The sequence below is a fragment of the Orycteropus afer genome, unplaced genomic scaffold, assembly GCF_000298275.1.
Source record: "Orycteropus afer afer isolate SDZICR_OR568_19922 unplaced genomic scaffold, OryAfe1.0 scaffold00254, whole genome shotgun sequence".
NCBI lineage: Eukaryota > Metazoa > Chordata > Mammalia > Tubulidentata > Orycteropodidae > Orycteropus > Orycteropus afer.
This window is the reverse complement of record NW_006921841.1, coordinates 2,312,277-2,332,830: the sequence shown is the minus strand read 5'-3', so window position 1 is coordinate 2,332,830 and position 20,554 is coordinate 2,312,277. Positions and strand designations below refer to the sequence as shown.

Sequence of the window (20,554 nt, the reverse complement as noted above, 5' to 3'; positions counted from 1 at the left end):
AAATTTTGGCCAATGACATGAGACAAAGTATATGTGAACTGCTGTATGAAAAGTGAATTTACTCTGTAAATCTTCACCCAAATCCTAATAAAAAACAAAATTTTATTGTGATTTGGGTGAAAGTTTACAGAGCAAATTCATTTTCCATAAAGCAGTTCATACACGTTTTGTCTCATGACGTTGACTGCAATTCCCTACAATGTAACAGCTCTCTTTCCAGTCCCTCCCCATTGTTACCTCTTTCCTGTGTTCTTCTCTCCCATGCACTCTTGCCCACCTCCCCAGTTGTCTCCTGTGCAACCACTGCCTTTCTTTTCTGTCATGGTTGAGTGCTCCAAAGAGTGTATTTACCTGATGTAATTGTTCATCTCATATGCTCGTCTATTGTTTGTCTGGAAGCCACAGGAATGAGTTCAGTTCCAGACCTGAGGGGTAGCTAGGGACCATAATCTTGGGGGTCTTGCCAGACTGTATCAGACCAGCAAACCTTGTCTTTTTTTTTTTAAATTTTGAGTTTTGTTCTCCTACTCTATCCAGGATCTCCTGCAGCGATCCCCCTCCAAATGGTTAACAGTGGCAGCTGTGCACTATCTAGTTCTTCCGGTCTCATGGTTATATAGGTGGAGGATTGTGTGGTCTATTAGTTCCTTGGACTAATTATTTCCATATACCTTTGGTTTTCTATATTCTTCTTTGCTCTAGATGTAGAGAGACCCATCTTTGCATAAAAATGGCTACTAGCAATCTTTTAAGATACCAGTTGCTACTCACCAAAGTAGGATTTAGAACAATGTTTTTTGTAGTATATTATGCCAATTGAGCTTGATGTCCCCTGTGACCATGCTCCCAAGCCCAGAGGTCCAACTACTTGCTCCCTCAGAGTAGCTGGCTATGGCCAAGAAGCTACCACAACCTTGCCGCTTGTCAGCTCTACCATACACCTGGACATTCTTACAGTGCATACAAATATGAATGTAGAAACATTGTCTGCTAACCCTATACATGGTCATGGGTACACTCCCTCTCTGCCTAGACATACCTGATCGTTCAGTCTGTCCATCCATCCATCTATCCACCTAGAGATCATTGCTTGCCATCACTGACAACTCAGTACTGTACATGCAAAAGGGTTCATCTTTGTTGTCTATGCCTTCCATGCACCTGTCTATGTCTTCCTCTTTCTCACAGCCCTGACAATCTTACGGAACATTTCTACTCAGCACACCTGGGACTGGCGTGAGTAGGAATAAACTTGAGTTACTCCTCTGAAGGAGTAACTAACAACAAAAACAAGCAGGGCTTTTTATATTTTAATTTAACTTGTTGAATTTAACTCATTATTTTTCAACCTGTTTTGGATCTTTGAAAATTCTCTATATTAATTTTCCTTCCTTGTTTCATGTTCTCTTTGCATTTGAGAAACTTGCCATCTCTGACTCCATCTGCTACCTGTCCACTGACAAAAATGCTGATGTGGACAAGGCAAGAAAAGTGTAGCAAACAACTGGAGGTCTTTCTGTACTTTGATTTTGATTCATTAATTAGTACTTTTTGGTTATAATCACTTACCTAAAATCATACCTATCATACCATACCATTATCCAATATATGTCTATGATGCGAGAAATCAGAATCCTCGTTGCTTCTTGGTGGTGTTGGGAGGGACATAGGAAGGGGTTTCCTGGGGAAGGGTATAAGACAGCTTTCTGGAGTAACAGAATTGTTTTATATCTGAGTGGCATGTGGTTTATGTGAGTATATACCTTTGTCAAAACTATTCAAACCTTTCATTTAAAATCTATGTATTACATGGTACGTAAGTCTTATCTCAATTATAGAGAACAATATGTCAATTCATTCTGTGCTGGTGTTACCAACTGCTAAGAATTAAAGATTGATTTTGCAAATTAAACTTAAGGTTTGAAACTGAAATAACTTCAGTATTTGACAGTGATGAAATCCAAAATAGGATATAGAACTCAATGACAATTTTGTACGAATTGCTTTTTCAGTTCATTCTTTGAATAGCACATTTTTAGATGTGGGATGGGAAATGATTTTCTTTAAATAGTCTACTTAATAGTCAAAAGAAAAAAAAGATGACTAATAGCATTACTATATGTAAGCTACATGTTTTTAGTCAGTTGTTGTTTTGTTCTATTTCTAAGGTCTTGGGAATTTGGGTTCTGTAAATGGTCTATCACACCCTGTATTCAGCAACTGTTTATTTAGACTGAAGAAGATTAGGTGTCATATTATCTACTTTGTCCATTGATAATTCTTTACAAATTACTCTTCTGAAAGACATCTCCTTTTAAAGGTGATATTCTGTGTCATTAATGCCATATTGTAAGGGATTATGAGCTATGATTATATGATGGAACCATGTATTCATTAGTAAGGAGGTGGTCACTATAATGGACCATAAGGAAATGGAGAAGAGTTGTTTTTCAGGCATGCAATGAAAGCACACACATTTCCTCCACTTTTCATTTTGAAGTAATACTTTACAATTGTGTGTGTGTGTGTGTGGTATACACACACACACACATATATATATATATATTTCATGACTCCTTTGTACACATAAGGCGCTCTGGTGGCACAGTGCCTAAGGCGTTTGACTGCTAACCAGAAGGCTGGCAGTTCAAACCCACTAGCCACTCAATGGAAGGAAGACTGGGCAATCTACTTCCGTAAAGATTTATTGCCTTGGACACCCAGTGGAGGTTACTATGAGTTGAAATTGACTTGATGGCAGTGGATTTAGTTTTTTTTTTTGTACACATTATGTAATTTTATTCTCATAATTAAATCAGAACATATTAGGATTAAAATTCTAAACGTAGGATAGTGAATGATTTGACAAAGATAACACTTCTCTAATCTAAATCCTTTACTCTATTCAATGTCTAGATCAAAAAAGCATTTCTTTAGTGAAGCTGTCCCTTAGTCTCCTCATCCTAAAATAATTTTCCCAAGTGAAAAATTCCTAAACAATTTTGTATACTGTCCATGCCATACTAATACTTTGTAATCTGCTTTTACTTGTTTTTTTTTTTTTTCAGACACATTTTATATTTCCCGTCATGGTGCAATGGTTAAGCACTTGGCTGCTGACCCACCTGGCCACTCTGTGGTGATTTGCCTCCAAATGGTTGCAGCCAAATAAACTCCAGTTCTGTTCTTTCACATGGGTTTACTCTGAGTTAGAATCAACTCCATGGCACCCAACAACTAGATTGTAAATTCTTTTTTTTTTCTGCTATGGCCTCTAACTCCATCTCCATGTCCCTATTATAAACACTAGCTGCATTGTGAACACTTTGTAACTAAGGGCTGCCCTTAAAATTAAATTGTTGAATATCAGCAAAATGCTGCTAGTAGTGTGTGGTTCATCACATGTAATAAAAAGTGATTGGAGAAGAGCAAATTCATTAAATGATTAATATTAATTCTGCGTTTTCAGTACATAGTTTTAATTTGAATCTTTTCTTTCCATAATTGCATTTGGTGGGGTTTTGGAGTTCTAGTAATAAATCTCTGGGAGTTTGCATCTGTTAGTGAAGCAGCATGGTACAAGGAAAGAAGATGCACCTTGACCTTGATTGAGCTGGCTTTGAGACTATGCCATTTTCTGGCTGTGTAGAGTGGGATCAGTCTCCCAAACTCCCATACTGCTGTGAGGCTCAGTGGAGGTGAACGGTATATGTGGTCTACAAAATGCAAGGAATGCAAGCAACATGCCCTTGGTGACAGATTCCGTTATTTTCCCTTATTTCATTGATATCTATTTCCTTGATTTTGCTGTTCCTTTTAATAAATATACTTTTAAGTAATATGCAGTATTATATATTTCTGGGGAAAAAAAAAAGAAAATTTAGGAAAGTATAATGAAAGGCAAGCAAAAACTCACCTTGGTGAAAGATGAGGTGTTTTCATGTAATGAGATCCCATTTTTAAATACAGGCCCTAAAAATGATCATTTTCATTTTTAATAGTTTGCTTTTTTCATTGAATCTGTTTTATTTTATTCATGCATTAATTTGCTTACCAAGCATTTATTGAATGACTACTCTGTCAGGGGGAGCTCTGGTAATATAGTGCCTAAGGCACTTGACTGCTAACCAGAAGGCTGGCAGTTCAAACCCACCAGCCACTCCTCGGAAGGAAGGTTGGGCAATCTACTTCTGTGGTGATACTGTCTCAGAAACCAAAGGAGGGGTTGCTGTGAGTCGGGTCTGACTCGATGGCAAACAATGACAACAATAACAACAACAACTCTGTCAGGAGCTATTCTGGGCCCTGGAGATAATACAGTGGTAAACCAAGCAGACTTGAAGCTTACATTCTGTTAGGGGACAGGGAAGAGATGCAATAAACAGAGACAAGCCTGTTTTTAGACATATAAACTACAATCAGTTAATGCCCCTAAAAAGTTTTTTATGAAGAAGTTACCGTATTATAAATTCTGTGGACAATAGATCCTATGTACAATAGAATAGATCTTAGCTCTGGTAGCATAGTGGCTAAGACACTTGCCTGCTAACCAGACGGCTGGCGGTTCAAACCCACCAGCCACTCCTCGGAAGGAAGGTTGGGCAATCCTACTTCCGTAGTGGTACTGCCTCGGAAACCCAAGGAGGGGTCGCTATGAGTCGGGGCCGACTCGACGGCACATAACAACAACAACAACATGTACAATAGAACATAACAGTCTTCTAGTTATAAATTTAAAATATGATTTGGAATAGAGAAAATGCCACGACTAAAATATAAAGGAAGTGCATGGATCAAGAGTGATGGTGGTCCTGTATTTAGATTAAAAAAAAAAAAAACAACCCAACTCACTGCTATCAAGTTGACTCACACTCATGGTGACCTCCCTTTGGTTTTGAGGCTGTAAATCTTTATGGAAGTAGGTGTTCCTTCTGTGGAGTGGCTGGTGGGTTTGAACTGCCAACCGTCTGGTTAGCAGTCAAATGCTTTAGGCACTATACCACCAGAGCTCCTTATATTTAGATAGGGTGATCAGAAAAGGCCATTTGAGAAGGTGACATTGCACGAGAAATCAGAAAGAAGTGAGAGAGTATGTGATGTGACCATCTGGATAGGAGTGCTCCAGGCAGGGGAATAGCAAGTTCTCTCCAAATCTAGCAAGTGAAGTAAAAACTCTACATGGAACCCCCATACACTGTGATGTAACTTGCAACTGGAAGTGCTGATTATCCATTGCCTTCTTAGGATGTTCAATCTTGATTTCCTATTAATTCCAGCTTTGTACCATGTTAACTATTTGCATGCTGTTATTTTGGATGCATATATTCCTAGTTTAATGAGTTTTTGACTTAATGTTAGTGATTTTGTTTTCTTTGCATACAGGGTCCTTTTATAACCCAGACCCCTATCCACTGGGAGGAAGCACAGCTCCAGAGAAAACTGCTCTAGTTCTAGAGAGTGTAGGCTTTCTGCAGCAAGCAGAGGTTTGCAAGGAGATGCTGAGCAGGGATGGGAAGTAGGAAGACTTCCTGAGTCATGTCTTTATGGCTTAGTATCATTCTCTTTCATATAAATTCTTATAATAGCAGATGCATTTATTCAAATCTAATTATCAGAAAAAGTTTCAGGGGAAATAAAAATGGTTTTGAATTAACTATATTTTTGGCTTCTCTTATTATAAAATATAGAGCTGACTCCAGTAGTTACAGAACAATTAAATTGTGGTGAACAATTATTCATAGAACTCTTCTAGTCATACATGTTTTCCACTCATAAATATTGAGAATGTTTCACAATGTCTATTTATATGAAATCTAAAGAATTGAAAATTCAAATGATTATTTTTATTATGTGTTCACATTCTAAGAGAAAAGATGATGACTTTAAAGAATATAAAATGCCAACAAATGTTCAAATAAAGGTCAGCATTTCAGACCCACTAGCTGCTCTGTGGGAGAAGGGTGTGGTAGTCTGTTTTGTAAAGACTGTACACTTAGAAACTATATGGTGAAGTTCTGTTTTGTTCTGTAGGGTTGCTATGAGTCAGAATTGACTTGATGGCAAGGTTTTTTTTTTTATTAGATCACATTTTAAAAGACCAACCAGTTGCCATTGAGTCAATTCTAACTCATGCCCTCCCATGTATGTCACCATAGAGCTACACTTCTCTTCTGTGCTTCATAGGGTTTTCAGTATCTGGCTTTTTCAGAGTAAATCGTCAGGCCTTTTTCCTAAGGCTTCCCTGGATGCACTTGAATCTCCATCCTTTTAATTAGCAGCCTAGCCTGTTACTATTTACATCATCAGGGACTCTAAATCTCTTACACCTTCTAAATTCACATAACTGTTAATGACTGTTGAACTTAATAGTGCTCACCAGGCAGTAAAATCACTTTTGAATAGGGAAAAATTTAATTATGGGATAAATTCCTTAATGCTGTTTACTTCTCTGAAATTGGTAGTAGAAACTTGGCTCATTGGAACAGCAAAGATGGAAAGCATTCCCAAACTGTTGCCACTGCACATTTACTGTTGTTGTTGTTACGTGCCGTCGAGTCAGCCCTGACTCATAGCGACCCCTCCTTGGGTTTCCGAGGCAGTATCACTACTGAAGTAGGATTTCCCAGCTTTCCTTCCGAGGAGTGGCTGGTGGGTTTGAACCGCCAGCCTTCTGGTTAGCAGTCAAGTGCCTTAGCCACTATGCTACCTGACTGTATCTGTCATTATTTTGGATTCTTCTCTTGAGGGGATTAGGATTAGGATTAGTAAAAATGTCTGTAAAATAATGAAAGAATGTGAAAAGTCCACCTGCCTTTGTAAGATGACTCCCATTTTTTCAAATCAAGTCACCACACTTTGTGTATAAATTCACATTCCAGCAGTTGGATTATTCTAAAAGACAGAAAAGCTGAGTTCCCAGAGGTCACTTTGTCCAAAGAATTTAAAATACAGTAGTTTCTTCATGAAAAACTTTAGAGGCATCAGCTGATAATAGCTGAGGTGTCAGGTGTTCTAGAGTCAATTCTGACTCATAGTGATCCTACGTACAATAGAAGAAAATACTGCCCAGTCCTGCCTGCCTCCCCCAATCCTTGCTATGCTTGAGCCCATCATCACAGCCACTGTGTCAAACCATATAGTTGAGGAGAGAAATACTAATAGTTCTTCTTTTATGATGTTGAGGACTGATTATCTGACATGTCTCAACTATCTAGAATTAGAAATTTTTCTGTGAAAAAATAGATACTAGGAGCCTTGTACATTGATGATTTATGTGATGTTTGACTTAACGTTTTCAAGCTCTAATAGTTTACAATTTAAGTACTTCTACATCACCACCTAGCAAACTCAGAAAATAAGCATTTTTTAAATTGAGACTTCTGAGTTGGCCATACCTGGAAATATCAGGAGAGTTTTGTGGCTACCACGTGGCACAGGCATTTAAGGATATGGTACAATTGGGATGAACCCTCCTATTTCAATGACAACATGTGTTACACATTACCATGGTTCTGGCATCTAGATTTTAATTTCTTGGTGACAAGATCTATATTTGGGAGAAAGAATTGTTTGGGCTAACTTTTTGTGTAATAATCCTTTGTATTAAACAATTATTTTCCATACAAATCTAAATAAGATGCAGACATTGTGGTTGCCAAGGATTTCTTCGTGAATCAGGGATAAGAATAATAAAGGAGCCTGATCTGTGTTAGTGGTGAGAAAGCATCTTTTGGAGGCTAACACATATACATATTCAAATAAAAACTTGGATAAATTGGTTGAACATTGATGATCTGAAACCATTGCCAACAACCAGATGTGCACCTCTGCCATCCGTGATGCACACAGTGGGGGTGGGGAGACTTGGAAATACTTGACTGACATGATGGTTTGAGGACCACAGACAATGAAGCATTATTCGGCCTGACCCACCCTTCTGGTTAGCAGTCAAATGCCTTAAGCACTGTGCCACCAGAGCTCCTGATAGAAAGTAGAGCTGTCTCAAATCCTTTTGCCTCAGCTTTCTCCAAACTTGGAAATTACATCTTGTTATTAATTTTTCCTGATTCCTTTTTCTGGTTTACACCGAGAGCAGTATTCTGAGAAGTTCTAGACAGTCAGAAAGAACACCCATGTTAATTTCTGCCTGGAATGTGCCACTGGAAAAAAGTTACCTTTTGCATACTCTAAAATATACTGTTGGAGCCTCACACTAATTTTGTATATGGATAAGGTAATAAATTTTGAAAGATATTTCACCTTTCATAATGTACATAATAATAGTGGTTACCACAGGCTTGATAATAATAGCATTCTGTCTGCACAGGACCATCAAGATTCTCTTGAGTTATTTTTTAGATATTGTGGTGTAATAAATTACCTGGTGTGGCTTTTCTAGCCGTAAGTCTTTGTAAACTCTGTGTTGGAATCTGCTGTGAGCAACTGAGGAGCTCCTGATTGTTAAAGTTACCCACCTGGGGTATTTTTGTTGTGAGTGGCACAAAGCAATGTTCTGGGAAGTTCACTCTCTCTCTCAGTTGTATGGAATTCTGATGTAGGGATTGGTTAGTTTGGCCTCTGTGCCACGCTCAAAAGGAGGCCTCCTAGAGGCAGAAGAAGTCTCTCTCACTGCTGGCTGAGAAAGACATTTTGCTAAGAGAAACAAACTCCTGAGAGACATGGCATTGCTGAGAAAGAGACACTGAGAGACACGCATTGCTGAGGGAGAGACATGCATTGCCGGGAGAGAGACTAAGAGAGACTGTTGGCTGAGAGACGGTGTCCTGAGAGAGACTGAATGTTTTCCCTGAACTTGAATTGTAGCCTGGTGCTTCCCTAATAAACGCCAGAATCTGTGAGTTCTGTGTGGGCACTGAAGTGAATTATGGAACCCAGCAGAGAGGTGGTGGGTGCTGCGGAAGGAACGGTTGATAACAGGGTTGATGAAAGGACTGGAGGGAGGCAGTATGTCTGACCTCACAGGAATAGGCCTTGGGCTGTTGATGGTGATTCTGTCTTCCTCTTGTGGGGTTAGAAGAGTTCGGAAGATGCAGCCTCTTTGCCCCTTTGGCAGATATTTTATTTTTCTTTATTTGCCTTTCAGTGCTGTAGCTATTCCCATGGCTTATGTCTTCACACAGAAACAAAAGATTTATCTCATTCCATCTATTTCTATTTCTCTTTCTCTTTGTTTACACCCTGAGACACTTAGGAAAAGGAAGATTCTTTGTCAGATTCTTAGGCCTTAGCCTGAGACAAAGCTCCATGAACACCCATGAAGCAAAGACGAAAGTATACAGCTGCTCTTTTGACTCCTTGTTACTTGTTGTAGACATTCAGAAGTGTGAAGCATCACTCAGGTTGAAGAATATAAATTGTAGTAGTGTCAGGAGGATCCTTTGATACAGATATTCTGTGTTCAATATCAGGAATTGGTATATGGTGTGAATTTATTGGTGGACAGATGAAGGAGAAGCCATATCCAGGAGAAGAAATAGGAAGGGAGCATTCTCTTACTGAAAATGATAGTGCTTGTCACTAATTTGTTTCTGTTATTACCTTGAATGTTGTTGCTATTTTGGAGTTTGAATAATGGTTTTCTTTTCAAATTATATGAAGGAATGGGGAACAAATTGGCTAATACATGCTTCTTCTCCAGAGGAGACTTTCTTAAATTGAAGTTGTAATCATCTTCCTCACAAGATCTTTTATAAAAGTTTTGAAAGCAAAGCAGAAGAATCCTGATTTAAGGCTAGGTTTAAGAAAATAGAATTTCACCATTTAAATGTTTTCATGCAATCTTTATGTCCCCGCTGCAATTTGTTTTATCTTGGGGATTAATAACCTTTTCTGAAAAATAATTATAAAAGTTAGGGCTCGTTGCTGTGATAGTTGATAGGACTTACTGTGCTATGGAAGGGCATGAACTCACCCTCCATGTGTCATTTGAAGGTCCCGAGGAAAGTAAACATTCATTTAAAAAAAAAATCAGTCATTTTGAAATGTCTGTGATATTTTAACTTTATCTTCAAAGAAAGATCCTGAGCAGTGCTGATATTATTCTTTCCTCTCCTTTAGCTTTTAAGTTACAGTCTCGTTGTGACCACTGTTTCAGTTTTGTTCCTCCAGGTGTTGTATATATTGACTTAAGGACTTTCTCATGATAGGAAACAATGTCATGAGGACCATCCATGGGGTAGGCGAGATGATGACCCAGATGGTGCTCAGTAGAGGCTCTATCTTCCCCATGAGTGTGCCTGACGTGCAGCCCAGCATCCATCCTGGCAAACAAGGAAGCCCCACTGAACATGAGGACGTAACTGTGATGGACACCAAATTGAAAATCATTGAGATTTTACAGGTATGTTGTGTAATAGGAACCAGTTGCCATCTGAGTCATGGTGACCCCACCTGTTAGAGAGTGCTCCATAGGAATTTTAAGACTGTGATCTTTCAGAAATAGATTGCCAGACCTTTCTTCTCAAGTGCCTCTGAGTGAGTTTGAACTACTGACCTCTCAGAAGTAGTGGAGTGCTTAACTGTTTGTGTCACCCAGGGATTCCAAAATTGAAACTACAGAAATACTATAGTAGAAACTAAGTAGCAAAGATATAATTTTGCTTATTGGTTTAATTTCTTTTAACTTTTGTTCCAAATCACTGTGTAAATATTCTGAAATGCTAGCAATTCAGTTTTATTTATTTATCTTTAATGAATTAAAAGCCTGGTAAGAAATCTCATGCTGATACTGTTTAATGTGTTAATCATATTTGTTCGTTTCCATTAAGTGCATTAATAGTGACATCTAACAATTGTGGAGTGCTTTGAGGTTGATAAAATCTCTTTTGCACGTATTTTCTCATTTAGTATTAACCCTAATTTAATTTTTAACTTTATTTAAGAAGGGTTTGACAGAAGGCAAAGGTAATGCTTGAATTTCATCTTTATCCTATTTTAAACAGAATCCAACATTTGTATTCCATGTATACAGATTTATTGCTCTAGTAAGAAACTCAAGTTTTTATTTTGTGCATTGTTAATAATTGGTTTTAGTGTGTTATTTAAGTGACTATCTCTCTTTGTATTTTTATTTCCAAGGAGATAGGGATAATATATTTTTAAAAATTAATCTTGTTTAATACCTAGCTCTATGAATTTAAAGGAGATTAATTATTGTTCTATGCTTACTAGTTTAATGAATAAATTCCCCATTACTGTAGTTATGAATTTCTCATATTTTTTAAAAAAAATTTTAAGTTTAGAAAGTAGTTTTATGATGCCTTAATTATAGCATAGGAGCTCTGGTAGTGTAGTGACTAAAGCATTTGATAGCTAAGCAGAATGCTAGTGGTTCAAACCCACCAGCTACTCCTTGGAAGGAGGATTGGGCAATATACTTCTGTAGTGATACCACCTCGGAAACCCAAGGAGGGGTTGCTATGAGTCGGATCTGACTCGATGGCAGTGAGTTTGGTTGGAATTACAACATTTATTCTAGATTTGGAGAATAAGACCTGGATTTATTAAGATTCTAGACACAATTTACCAACTCTTTCATCATAAATTAGTGTGGATTGAGCTACCAGAAGTGGGTTAGTAGTCCTAGAAGAGTCTGTACATTTTCATTTAAAGTAATTAGATTTATAATCATAAAAGTTTTCACATTTCCTTTGGTGATTCCAAAAGCTGAATCCTGAAAAATATTGGCAGACCTCTGACACTGTGTTCATGATCCTCTAAAATCACTTGAAGTTTTCCTATTCTCAAACAGAGAAACATAGCAATCACTTGATTCATGAACCTAATGAGCCCCGGCTAAACATCATCCTACTCATGCGACCGCCTCTAAGTTGTGTGACCTCATTTTAGCCCACAATTACAGAAAAATAGCATTTTTCAAAACAATCACTAACAGCTAAATATAAAATGATGAGATGGAGACACCATGGCACGGCAGTGTACAGCTGCCTCATTTCAGTGCCTCTTTTGGCCTCTTTATGTATTTCTCTTTGAACCTTTGCTTGCTCTCTGATTTTTGTGTCCCTGGGCCTGGGTCTCTTTGACTGTGCCTGTGCTCCTGTGTGCGACTTTTGAATGCATTCCTTTTTAGAACATCTCTTCAAGAATCTCTTTGGAGCCACACTTCTTGTGCTTTCTGCCAGCTGTTCTTCCTCCCTTGGAGTCCTCCTCTCTTTTTTCCATTGCTTTGTATATCTCTTTTCCAAAAGAATCTCTCTTTTCCCCTCTCTCCCTTTTCTTTTATTTTCCCCCTTTCTTCTTGTCTTTGGCTATCCATTTATTTTCATGATTAGATGTATTAGAATATGAAAGTTTTTATTGGTTATATTTATAAAATACAATTCTATGAGTACTAATCTTCAACCAAAATTTAATAAGTATTTTATTAATTTGTATCTTATTATTTTGTCTTTATTTATACATTTGTTGTTGTTGTTGTTATGTGCTGTCGAGTCGGCCCCGACTCATAGCGACCCCTCCTTGGGTTTCCGAGGCAGTATCATTACGGAAGTAGGATTGCCCAACCTTCCTTCCGAGGAGTGGCTGGTGGGTTTCAGCCGCCAGCCTTCTGGATAGCAGTCAAATGCCTTAAGCGCTACGCTACCAGAGCTCACAAATCAGCTTATTTTTCAAACATCTGCAATCTAGCTTCTGCTCCCACACTTGAGCTCAAGCCTGGCAAATCCAGCAACCTTTTCTTCCTCCTCTTCTCCGGCAATCTCTTGTTTTTAAAACTCGTATTAATTAGAATCAGTTCAACCAAGATGTGCTGCAGTGTCCATTGCATTTTAATAAACCAGTCTCTTTGGTGCTTGTCTTCTTTCTCGTCTATAAGTTCTTAAAAGGCAGGACTTATATCCTTGGCATCTTCTTTGTACCCTTGACTCCTCTTTCAGTACCTGGTTTAATAAGTGTTTGTTGAACTTAACTGAAGAGACGTGAATTGTAGCATGGTTCAAGCCCATAAGAAGCATAAAGGTCTACCAGAGAAAGGAGAAAGGGAAGGAGGAAAGGAGGGACAGAGAGAGGGAGGCATGGAGAGAGAAAGAGAGAGGGGGAGAGAGATTGAAAACACAGATACATTCAACTATAGTCTGGCATGTGGTTGGTCCTATAGGGGTAAATAATGTGTTGAGTGGGCAACAAGGAGGAAAACTGACTTGGACTGGGGAATCAGGGACAGTTTAATTTAAAACAGGATTTTAATTGTACTTTGGAGGCTATTTCTAAAGTTATTTTATAGTGAAGGAGAAGCAATATTTAAGGTAAAGGGTACACTGTAAGCAAATATGAGGAAGCATGAAAGAGACTGGAAGCATTCCAGTGTGATTGGAACAGAGTCAGACAGAGAAAGAGAGTGAGGATGAGGAGAGACAGAGGAGGAAGAGAAGAAGGGAGAGAGAGAAGAATGAATGATGCAGGGTGGCATAGATAGTAAGAAATAAGATTAGATAGTATCATGCCATACCAATATTCCTAAAGCTTGGGTAGCATGTCACTTATTGTCCTTATGAGTCTCTTTTGAGAGTGTAGGAGACACTATTAATAATTCTACTCAGACAAAATGTTAAACTGGGACTGTCTCAGGCAAACTGGGATGGAAGGTAATGCTATGCAACTGCTCTTCTATTTAGTTTCCCATCTCAGCTCAGAAATCTGTAGCATATACTAATTCTCTGGTTTCTATTGGATTCTATACTGTGCGATTTAGCCCCTTAGGACTCTGCTAATCATTTTAACAAAGCTGTATTTTATTCTCCCAACTTGATTATTAGCTTTTTGAGGGCAGTAGGTTTCATGTTTTGGATTCCCTATTTTATCACCAAGTAGGGAGCTTTATTTGGCACTTAGTTGCTGTCAATAAATCAATTAATGAGAGCAAGGACAACACAAACCTAAGAAAAAACAAGCACCAATGAGGAAATCAGTGGTCTAAACATGCTGTTACTTAAGCTGTGCCTCATAGATTCTCTACAGTGGCATTACAGGAATCGACACTATGGTCACTGAAGGCTTGGTTCCACGCATGAGGGCAGGTCTTAGCTCCAGCACCCTCCCACAGCCAGCAGAAATTGCACCATCCAGATACATGTATCTGTACTTGGGATTTTCAGAGCGAAATTGTGGGGAGTCAAGTTTTCTTCTTTCGCCTAAACTGCTTTGGATTCTTACAGACATTGGGTAGTGGAAAAGCATAGCCTTCGTTACTGCATCTTGTAGCTGCTGAGCACGCATGCTACAAAACTTGTACGAGTTTACTTGTAAAGTTTCTAATGAGTTCATTTTGAGTATTGATGGTTGTGATGTTCTTGATGTCGTATCATAAATTACATTTAAAAATATTACATGAATAAAAGTATATTGTTTTTAATGTTTCTTGTAGTTTATCCTGAGTGTCAGATTAGATTATAGGATCTCATACATGCTGTCAATATATAAAAAGGAGTTTGGCGAGAACAATGAAAATGCTGAAATGTCTGGCAGTGGCTCCCCGGACACATTACTACCATCAGGTATTACCTTTATAATTGTGACATCATTTACTATTTGTATCTTGTTTTTCTGAGAAATTGAAAATACCTTTCCTTTCTTATTTTAAAACATAGTAGTATTTCTAAGACAGAAAAATATAAGAATAATACCCACCAATGACATAAAAAAACAGACAGACCACTAAATAACTTGCCGATAATGACAGAAGTTATTGGCTGTATTTTAGTGCCAATTCCTTTGAATGTATTTTCTTTTGTAATCTTCACAGCTCTCTGAGGTAGAAATACTGTTTATTGTGCTATTTTACATATGAGAAAACCAAGGTCATAGGTGTTAAGCTGTTTGCTAATGGTCACGAAAATAGTGCAGCAGGGATTCTTACTGAGGTCTCTCTAATGTCAGACTCTGAATCATTTAAACAGAATGTTATTTTGGTGAAAATGCAAGGGCAATTTCTCTGCCTGGATCAAAGAGCACCATGAGCTGCAGCCAGCAGCAGGAGAGGTGTTTTGTAGGTGTCTGTCACCTCACTCAGAATAAAAACATGGCGTTCCACACAGGCCTGCATGTGGATGTTGGTTTCATTTTTTACTTTCTTTTAAAATTTCGTATGATTGTAAACTGGAACTATTTCAATTTTCATGTTTAAAAAGTGTCAGAATGAAACCATCCTATCTCTGAGTATTGAAGCATAAGGAGAGAGTATAACAGTGATTGTGAAATTTTTGTGACTATAAAAAGAACATTATGAAAACTAACAGATATTAAAAGACTATATTCAGGATAGATTGGGCCTGTCATGGCAGACTGGAAGCTATGTCTTATTAGCAATTTAGCCAGTTATCAGAGTTTTGTTTTTTTTTCCTCCTCAGGATAGGCTTTTATACAGATAGGAAACCTTGTCCTAACATCATGTCAATGTCATGAACCCTTCTCTCTTTCCATTAATCAGCTTGACAGGAATGATATAGTAATTGTAAATGTGTGGTTAATATGGATGCCTCGCGTCTATAGACCTCGTTTCCCACTGTCTCAATCATTAGAACCATCTCTAAGGCTGTATGCCTCTTCAGACAGAGTTAAGCTTGCCTAAGTGGGAATGCACTTTTGGCACATTTGCAACAGTGTTGTTTTTATGCTTCCCAGAAGTGTAGAACCCCAAAGTGATGTTTCCAGGAATGATATGGCAAAACCAGAAAATCTTGCTGGCGGTTGCATTGACAATAGCATAAAAATTACTGGCTGACAGAAGCCTGACTTCTGGAAACATGAGCTCTAAGTGTCGGTAAAGTACGAGAGGAAACATAGGTACACCCCAGAAAACAATCCTCTCTGAATTACCTGACATTTTGCCGTTTGTTTCCAGAAGAAATACTTTTCTGGGGAGAATTGTTTTTCTCTTCCCCATTAGCTTTGCTCTTTTCCTTTTATGCTTTGGAAGTGACAAAGAAATGGCGTATTTGTCATTCAAACAAGTTACCCTAATAAGGATATTTTCAAAATGTTAATGGTAAGAAAGACTGAGGAGTCATGATTGTTTTAAATGGAAAGAAAATAAGCAACCCCCTCCCCCCCAAAAAAGTATAGCATTATAGAAGTACATTTAGATAAATATTGTGTTCTTTGGAAATAGCATATAGTAACAAAGTCTGTTATAGATGTATTTTAATTCTTTAAAAAATATTCTTTCATGTCATCACCTATTTAAATTATATATTTATACTTATAGATACACACAAAGTATATGTATATGTGGATATATATACACACATTTATATATAGTATATGTATATATGTATGTGTATATATATATATATATATATATACACATATAAAATATACAAATACATACCTAAAGTGTGTGTGCATGTGTATGCATGTATATAAATTTAGACACCTTTGTAAATGGTGCTTCCTGATTTGTATCTTTGACTATAGCAATACATATGTACTAGAAAAATGTAAACTTCAATTTAAAAGATTGATGTCTAGTGGAACTAAATTGTGATTTTAAAAAACTGTTAATTGACTTTTGGTGGCATAAAGAAATTAAGATGAAAGATTATTTTAGGTAAAATTAAAAGTAATATAAATATTCTAACTCCTATTTAGAATAAGATACAAAATGAATTTTACCATTTATCATTGCAGCTATTGTTCCTGATATAGATGAAATTGCAGCTCAGGCAGAAACTATGTTTGCTGGAAGGTATAGTAACATTTATGTATCTTTGTCTCACAGGTAATTAGACTGTACATAGAATTTTACTGATACCTTGCTATTGTTCACCTCCTTCTATCTGTTTATTTTTAGACCTTCTATTAATGCCAACATAATTTGTCAGAAATGAAGCTGCTAATTTACTGTAGAGAACAAAGTATATTTTTTCTTTAAGTTATTGAAAAAAAACCCCAAAAAACAAACCCACTTCCTTGAGTCATTTCCCACTGCTGGTGACTCTGGTAGCGTAGTGCCTTAGGCACTTGACTGCTAACCAGAAGGCTGGTGGTTCAAACCCACCAGCCACTCCTCAGAAGGAAGGTTGGGCAACCTACTTCTGTAGTAATACTGCCTCAGAAACCCAAGGAGAGGTCGCTATGAGTCGGGTCCAACTCATGGCAAATAACAACAACAACAACAACAACAACAACAGTGACTCTATTAGGACAGAGTAGATCTCCCCTTAGGGTTTCCAAGGCTGTAATCTTTATGGAAGCAGACTGCCACATGTTTCTCCTGTGGAGTGGCTGGTTAAGTGTGACTTTTGGTTAGCATCTGAATGCTTTAACCACTATACCACCAGGGCTCTTTCATGTAAAAAAAGAACCCCATTGTATTGAGTTGATTCTGGCTCATTATGACCCTATAGGGAGCTCTGGTAGTGTAGTGCCTAAGGCATTTGACTGCTAACCAGCCCACCAGCCACTCCTCGGAAGGATGATGGGGCAATCTACTTGCGTAGTGATACTGCCTCAGAAAACCAAGGAGTGGTCGCTGTGAGTTGAGTCCGACTCAACAGCACATAACAACAACATGACCCTATAGGGTAGAGTAAAATTGCCCCATAGGGTTTCTGAGGCTATAGTTCTTTACGGGAGCAAATTGCCACATCTTTCTCCCACAGAGCATCTAGTAGGTTCAAACAGCAGATCTTTCCGTTAGCAGCCAAGTGCTTTAACCACTGCACCACCAGGTCACCTCAAAAAAAAAAAAAAAAAAAAAGTACAAGAGAAATGAAATCAGTGTATTGAATTCAGGGAACCAAAAAGGAGTTTTAGCTCTAATGAACATTTGGTTTAGCTTTGCTTTCTATGTAGCACCAGTTTTTTTTTCTTTAAAAATTTCTTATCCTAAAAGTATAGCTAACATAACACTTACCAATTAAACATGTTTTGTGTACACAATTCACTGAGATCAATTACATCAATCATGTTCTGCTACCATTATCAGTATTCTTTGCCAAAATTTTCCTCTACCATAAATAAAAACTCAATTGCTTCTTAAACAATAATTTTCCCTCACCCCGTCCCTTCTGACTCTAGTAAACACTAGTAAACTCTGATCTTGATGTATTTGACTATTCATATTAGTGAGGTCATACAGTGTTTGATTTGTTTTTCTATTCAAGTACTTCATTATTCGTTGGAAGACAGAACAAACCAGTGTATGATTTTTACCTTAAAATAAGTGGACCTTTTATTTTATTGGACTCTTACTCAGAGTCCAATGCACCAAACATACAGATGTGATGATTTGATGATCTTGTGATGATTTGAGTGTGTGGTGTAGGGGGTTTGGTTTGGTTTAGTGAGGTGCAAAATCCTTTCTCTGCCCCTTTATAGTACAGCCCTCTTGGGCTCTGGGGAAAAATCAGTTGTCAATTCTTCCTACTAGTTGCCTTTGAGTTGACTCTGACTTTTGGAGACTTTACGTACAACAGAGAGAAATGTTGCCCATTGCTGCATCATCCTCACAATCAGGGCTTGTTTGAGTCCATGTGGTAGGTGATGTGCCAGTCCATCTCACCAGCGGTCTCCCTTGCCCTCTGCTGTCCCCAGCTGTGATTTCCTCCTCTGTGCTTGGTCTTTCCTGATGAGGCATCCAAAGCAAGCAAGTTGGATAATGTTGTGTTGTCATCGAAAGGTCTTCATTGGCTAATTTTTGGAAGTAGATTGCTAGTCCTTTCTTTCTAATCTATTATTTTGGAAGCTCTGCTGAAACCTATTCACCCGGGGCGACCCTACTGGTCAGTACATGTTTTTGGATTGATTTGGATTCCTAACTCTTATCTATGCCTAGGTGACAGATTCATCTGGCTTTGCCCTGGACTCTTCCAGTTTAAGCACTGAAAGTCCCCCAACCTGGAAACCCTCTCAGTCTTGGGCCAACTGAGAGAGTTGCTGATCCTGAATTTAAGGACAAGCACAAGTTTCTTTTGTGCTTGTTTCCTCATCAGTTAAATAAGGAAGGAAAAATAAAAATGTTCTTTATAACTTTCTAAACTGGGGAAAAAATATGTATGCTGAGAACCTGTATGCAGTTTTAATTATTTAAGAATAGATATTATGTAAATATGAGTTACTTTAGAATTATTTTTGGCCTCACAGAAAGGAAAAAAATCCAGTTCAACTTGATGATGAAGGTGGCAGGACGTTTTTACGGGTGCTCATCCACCTTATCATGCACGACTACCCCCCTTTGCTGTCGGGAGCCCTGCAGCTGCTGTTCAAGCACTTCAGCCAGAGAGCAGAAGTTTTACAGGCATTTAAGCAGGTACGTTTGAGGAGCCCTCAACTGTTCCATAGAAGAAGCTCTGAAAATGTCCTTTATAACATGCAACCTGACTTTATGGTTGCCGTGTTGATGACAATGTGTTGCCTTTCCTAGGTACTTTCTTTCTTTTTTTTAAAGATAGATACAGTTTTGACTGATACCAGAACATGATATATTTTAGACAGAGTTCCCTATAAGTGATTTTTAGTTAATATCTTTAATGTGAATGACAAATACTAAGACTTAGGAAAGCCCTTGGGGATAATACCGTATTAGGAATTTGTTGCTACAACTTTTATTTTGATGCCAGTTTTTTTCTTTTCGGTGAGACAAGCAGTAATCCTGAAACAAATGTTTTGTGATTGAAAAAGGCATAAATCCAAAAGAAGACAAACAACTGTATAATTTTATCTTTTACTATATTGTTATAATCAATCCTTGTTGTTGTTGTTATGTGCCATCGAGTTGGACCCGACTCATAGTGACCCCTCCTTGGGTTTCCGAGGCAGTATTGATTTGTAATACCTATGTGCTTACATGTGTCTCACTAATATTTATTTCACTTAATAGAAACTTGATATTCATTAGGAAGTTTTACATGAATATATTAAAGGGTTGTGGAATAATTAGAATGTGAGTCATATGAATTATATTTGTATCAATCATAATATATACACCAAAGCCAAACTCACTGCCGTTAAGTTGGATCTGACTCATAGCAACCCCTCCTTGGGTTTCCAAGGCAGTATCACTATAGAAGTAGATTGCCCAGCCTTCCTTCTGAGGAGTGGCTGGTGGGTTTGAACCAACAGGTTTCTGGTTAGTATTCAAATGCTTTAGGCACTACGCCACCAGAGCTATAAAATTTATATCATAGATTACATTATATCTATCTCTCTTTATTATTTTTTTTCCACTTACTTTTGTGTTTCTATTTCTTTCCAAAGAGATAGAGTCTCAGAAAATAACTGTAGCAGAGAAATTAGAGCTAGGATATCATTTATCTTAAATTACTCTTTAGTACCTTATACTCAATTTTGTTTTCTTAAAATCATCTCTAATATGAGAATATATTGGTTAGAATTCCCAGATAGTTACAGGTAAGTTTTCATGGTTAATATACATCTAAAATATTCATAAATTTTCCAGAAATATTAAACTTAGGCTAAGAAATAAATATATTTAAAGGCTTGGGAATTTATAGAAAAGAAAATAGGAATAAAAGAAATTCCATAAATAAAGTCAGGGTTGAAATTCTTCTGTTTTCAG

The 20,554-nt window shown here is 37.6% G+C and overlaps 1 protein-coding gene across 1 annotated transcript in view; it reads left to right on the top strand.

The window, feature by feature from the left end:
• ITPR2 (inositol 1,4,5-trisphosphate receptor type 2) overlaps positions 1–20,554 on the top strand; it is a 724,583-nt gene that overhangs the window by 308,309 nt on the left and 395,720 nt on the right. The window contains exons 22-25 of the mRNA XM_007949781.2: positions 10,167–10,360; positions 14,402–14,531; positions 16,663–16,720; positions 19,120–19,285. Of these exons, the coding sequence (XP_007947972.1) occupies positions 10,167–10,360; positions 14,402–14,531; positions 16,663–16,720; positions 19,120–19,285 (548 nt within the window). The remainder of the gene's footprint in view (positions 1–10,166; positions 10,361–14,401; positions 14,532–16,662; positions 16,721–19,119; positions 19,286–20,554) is intronic.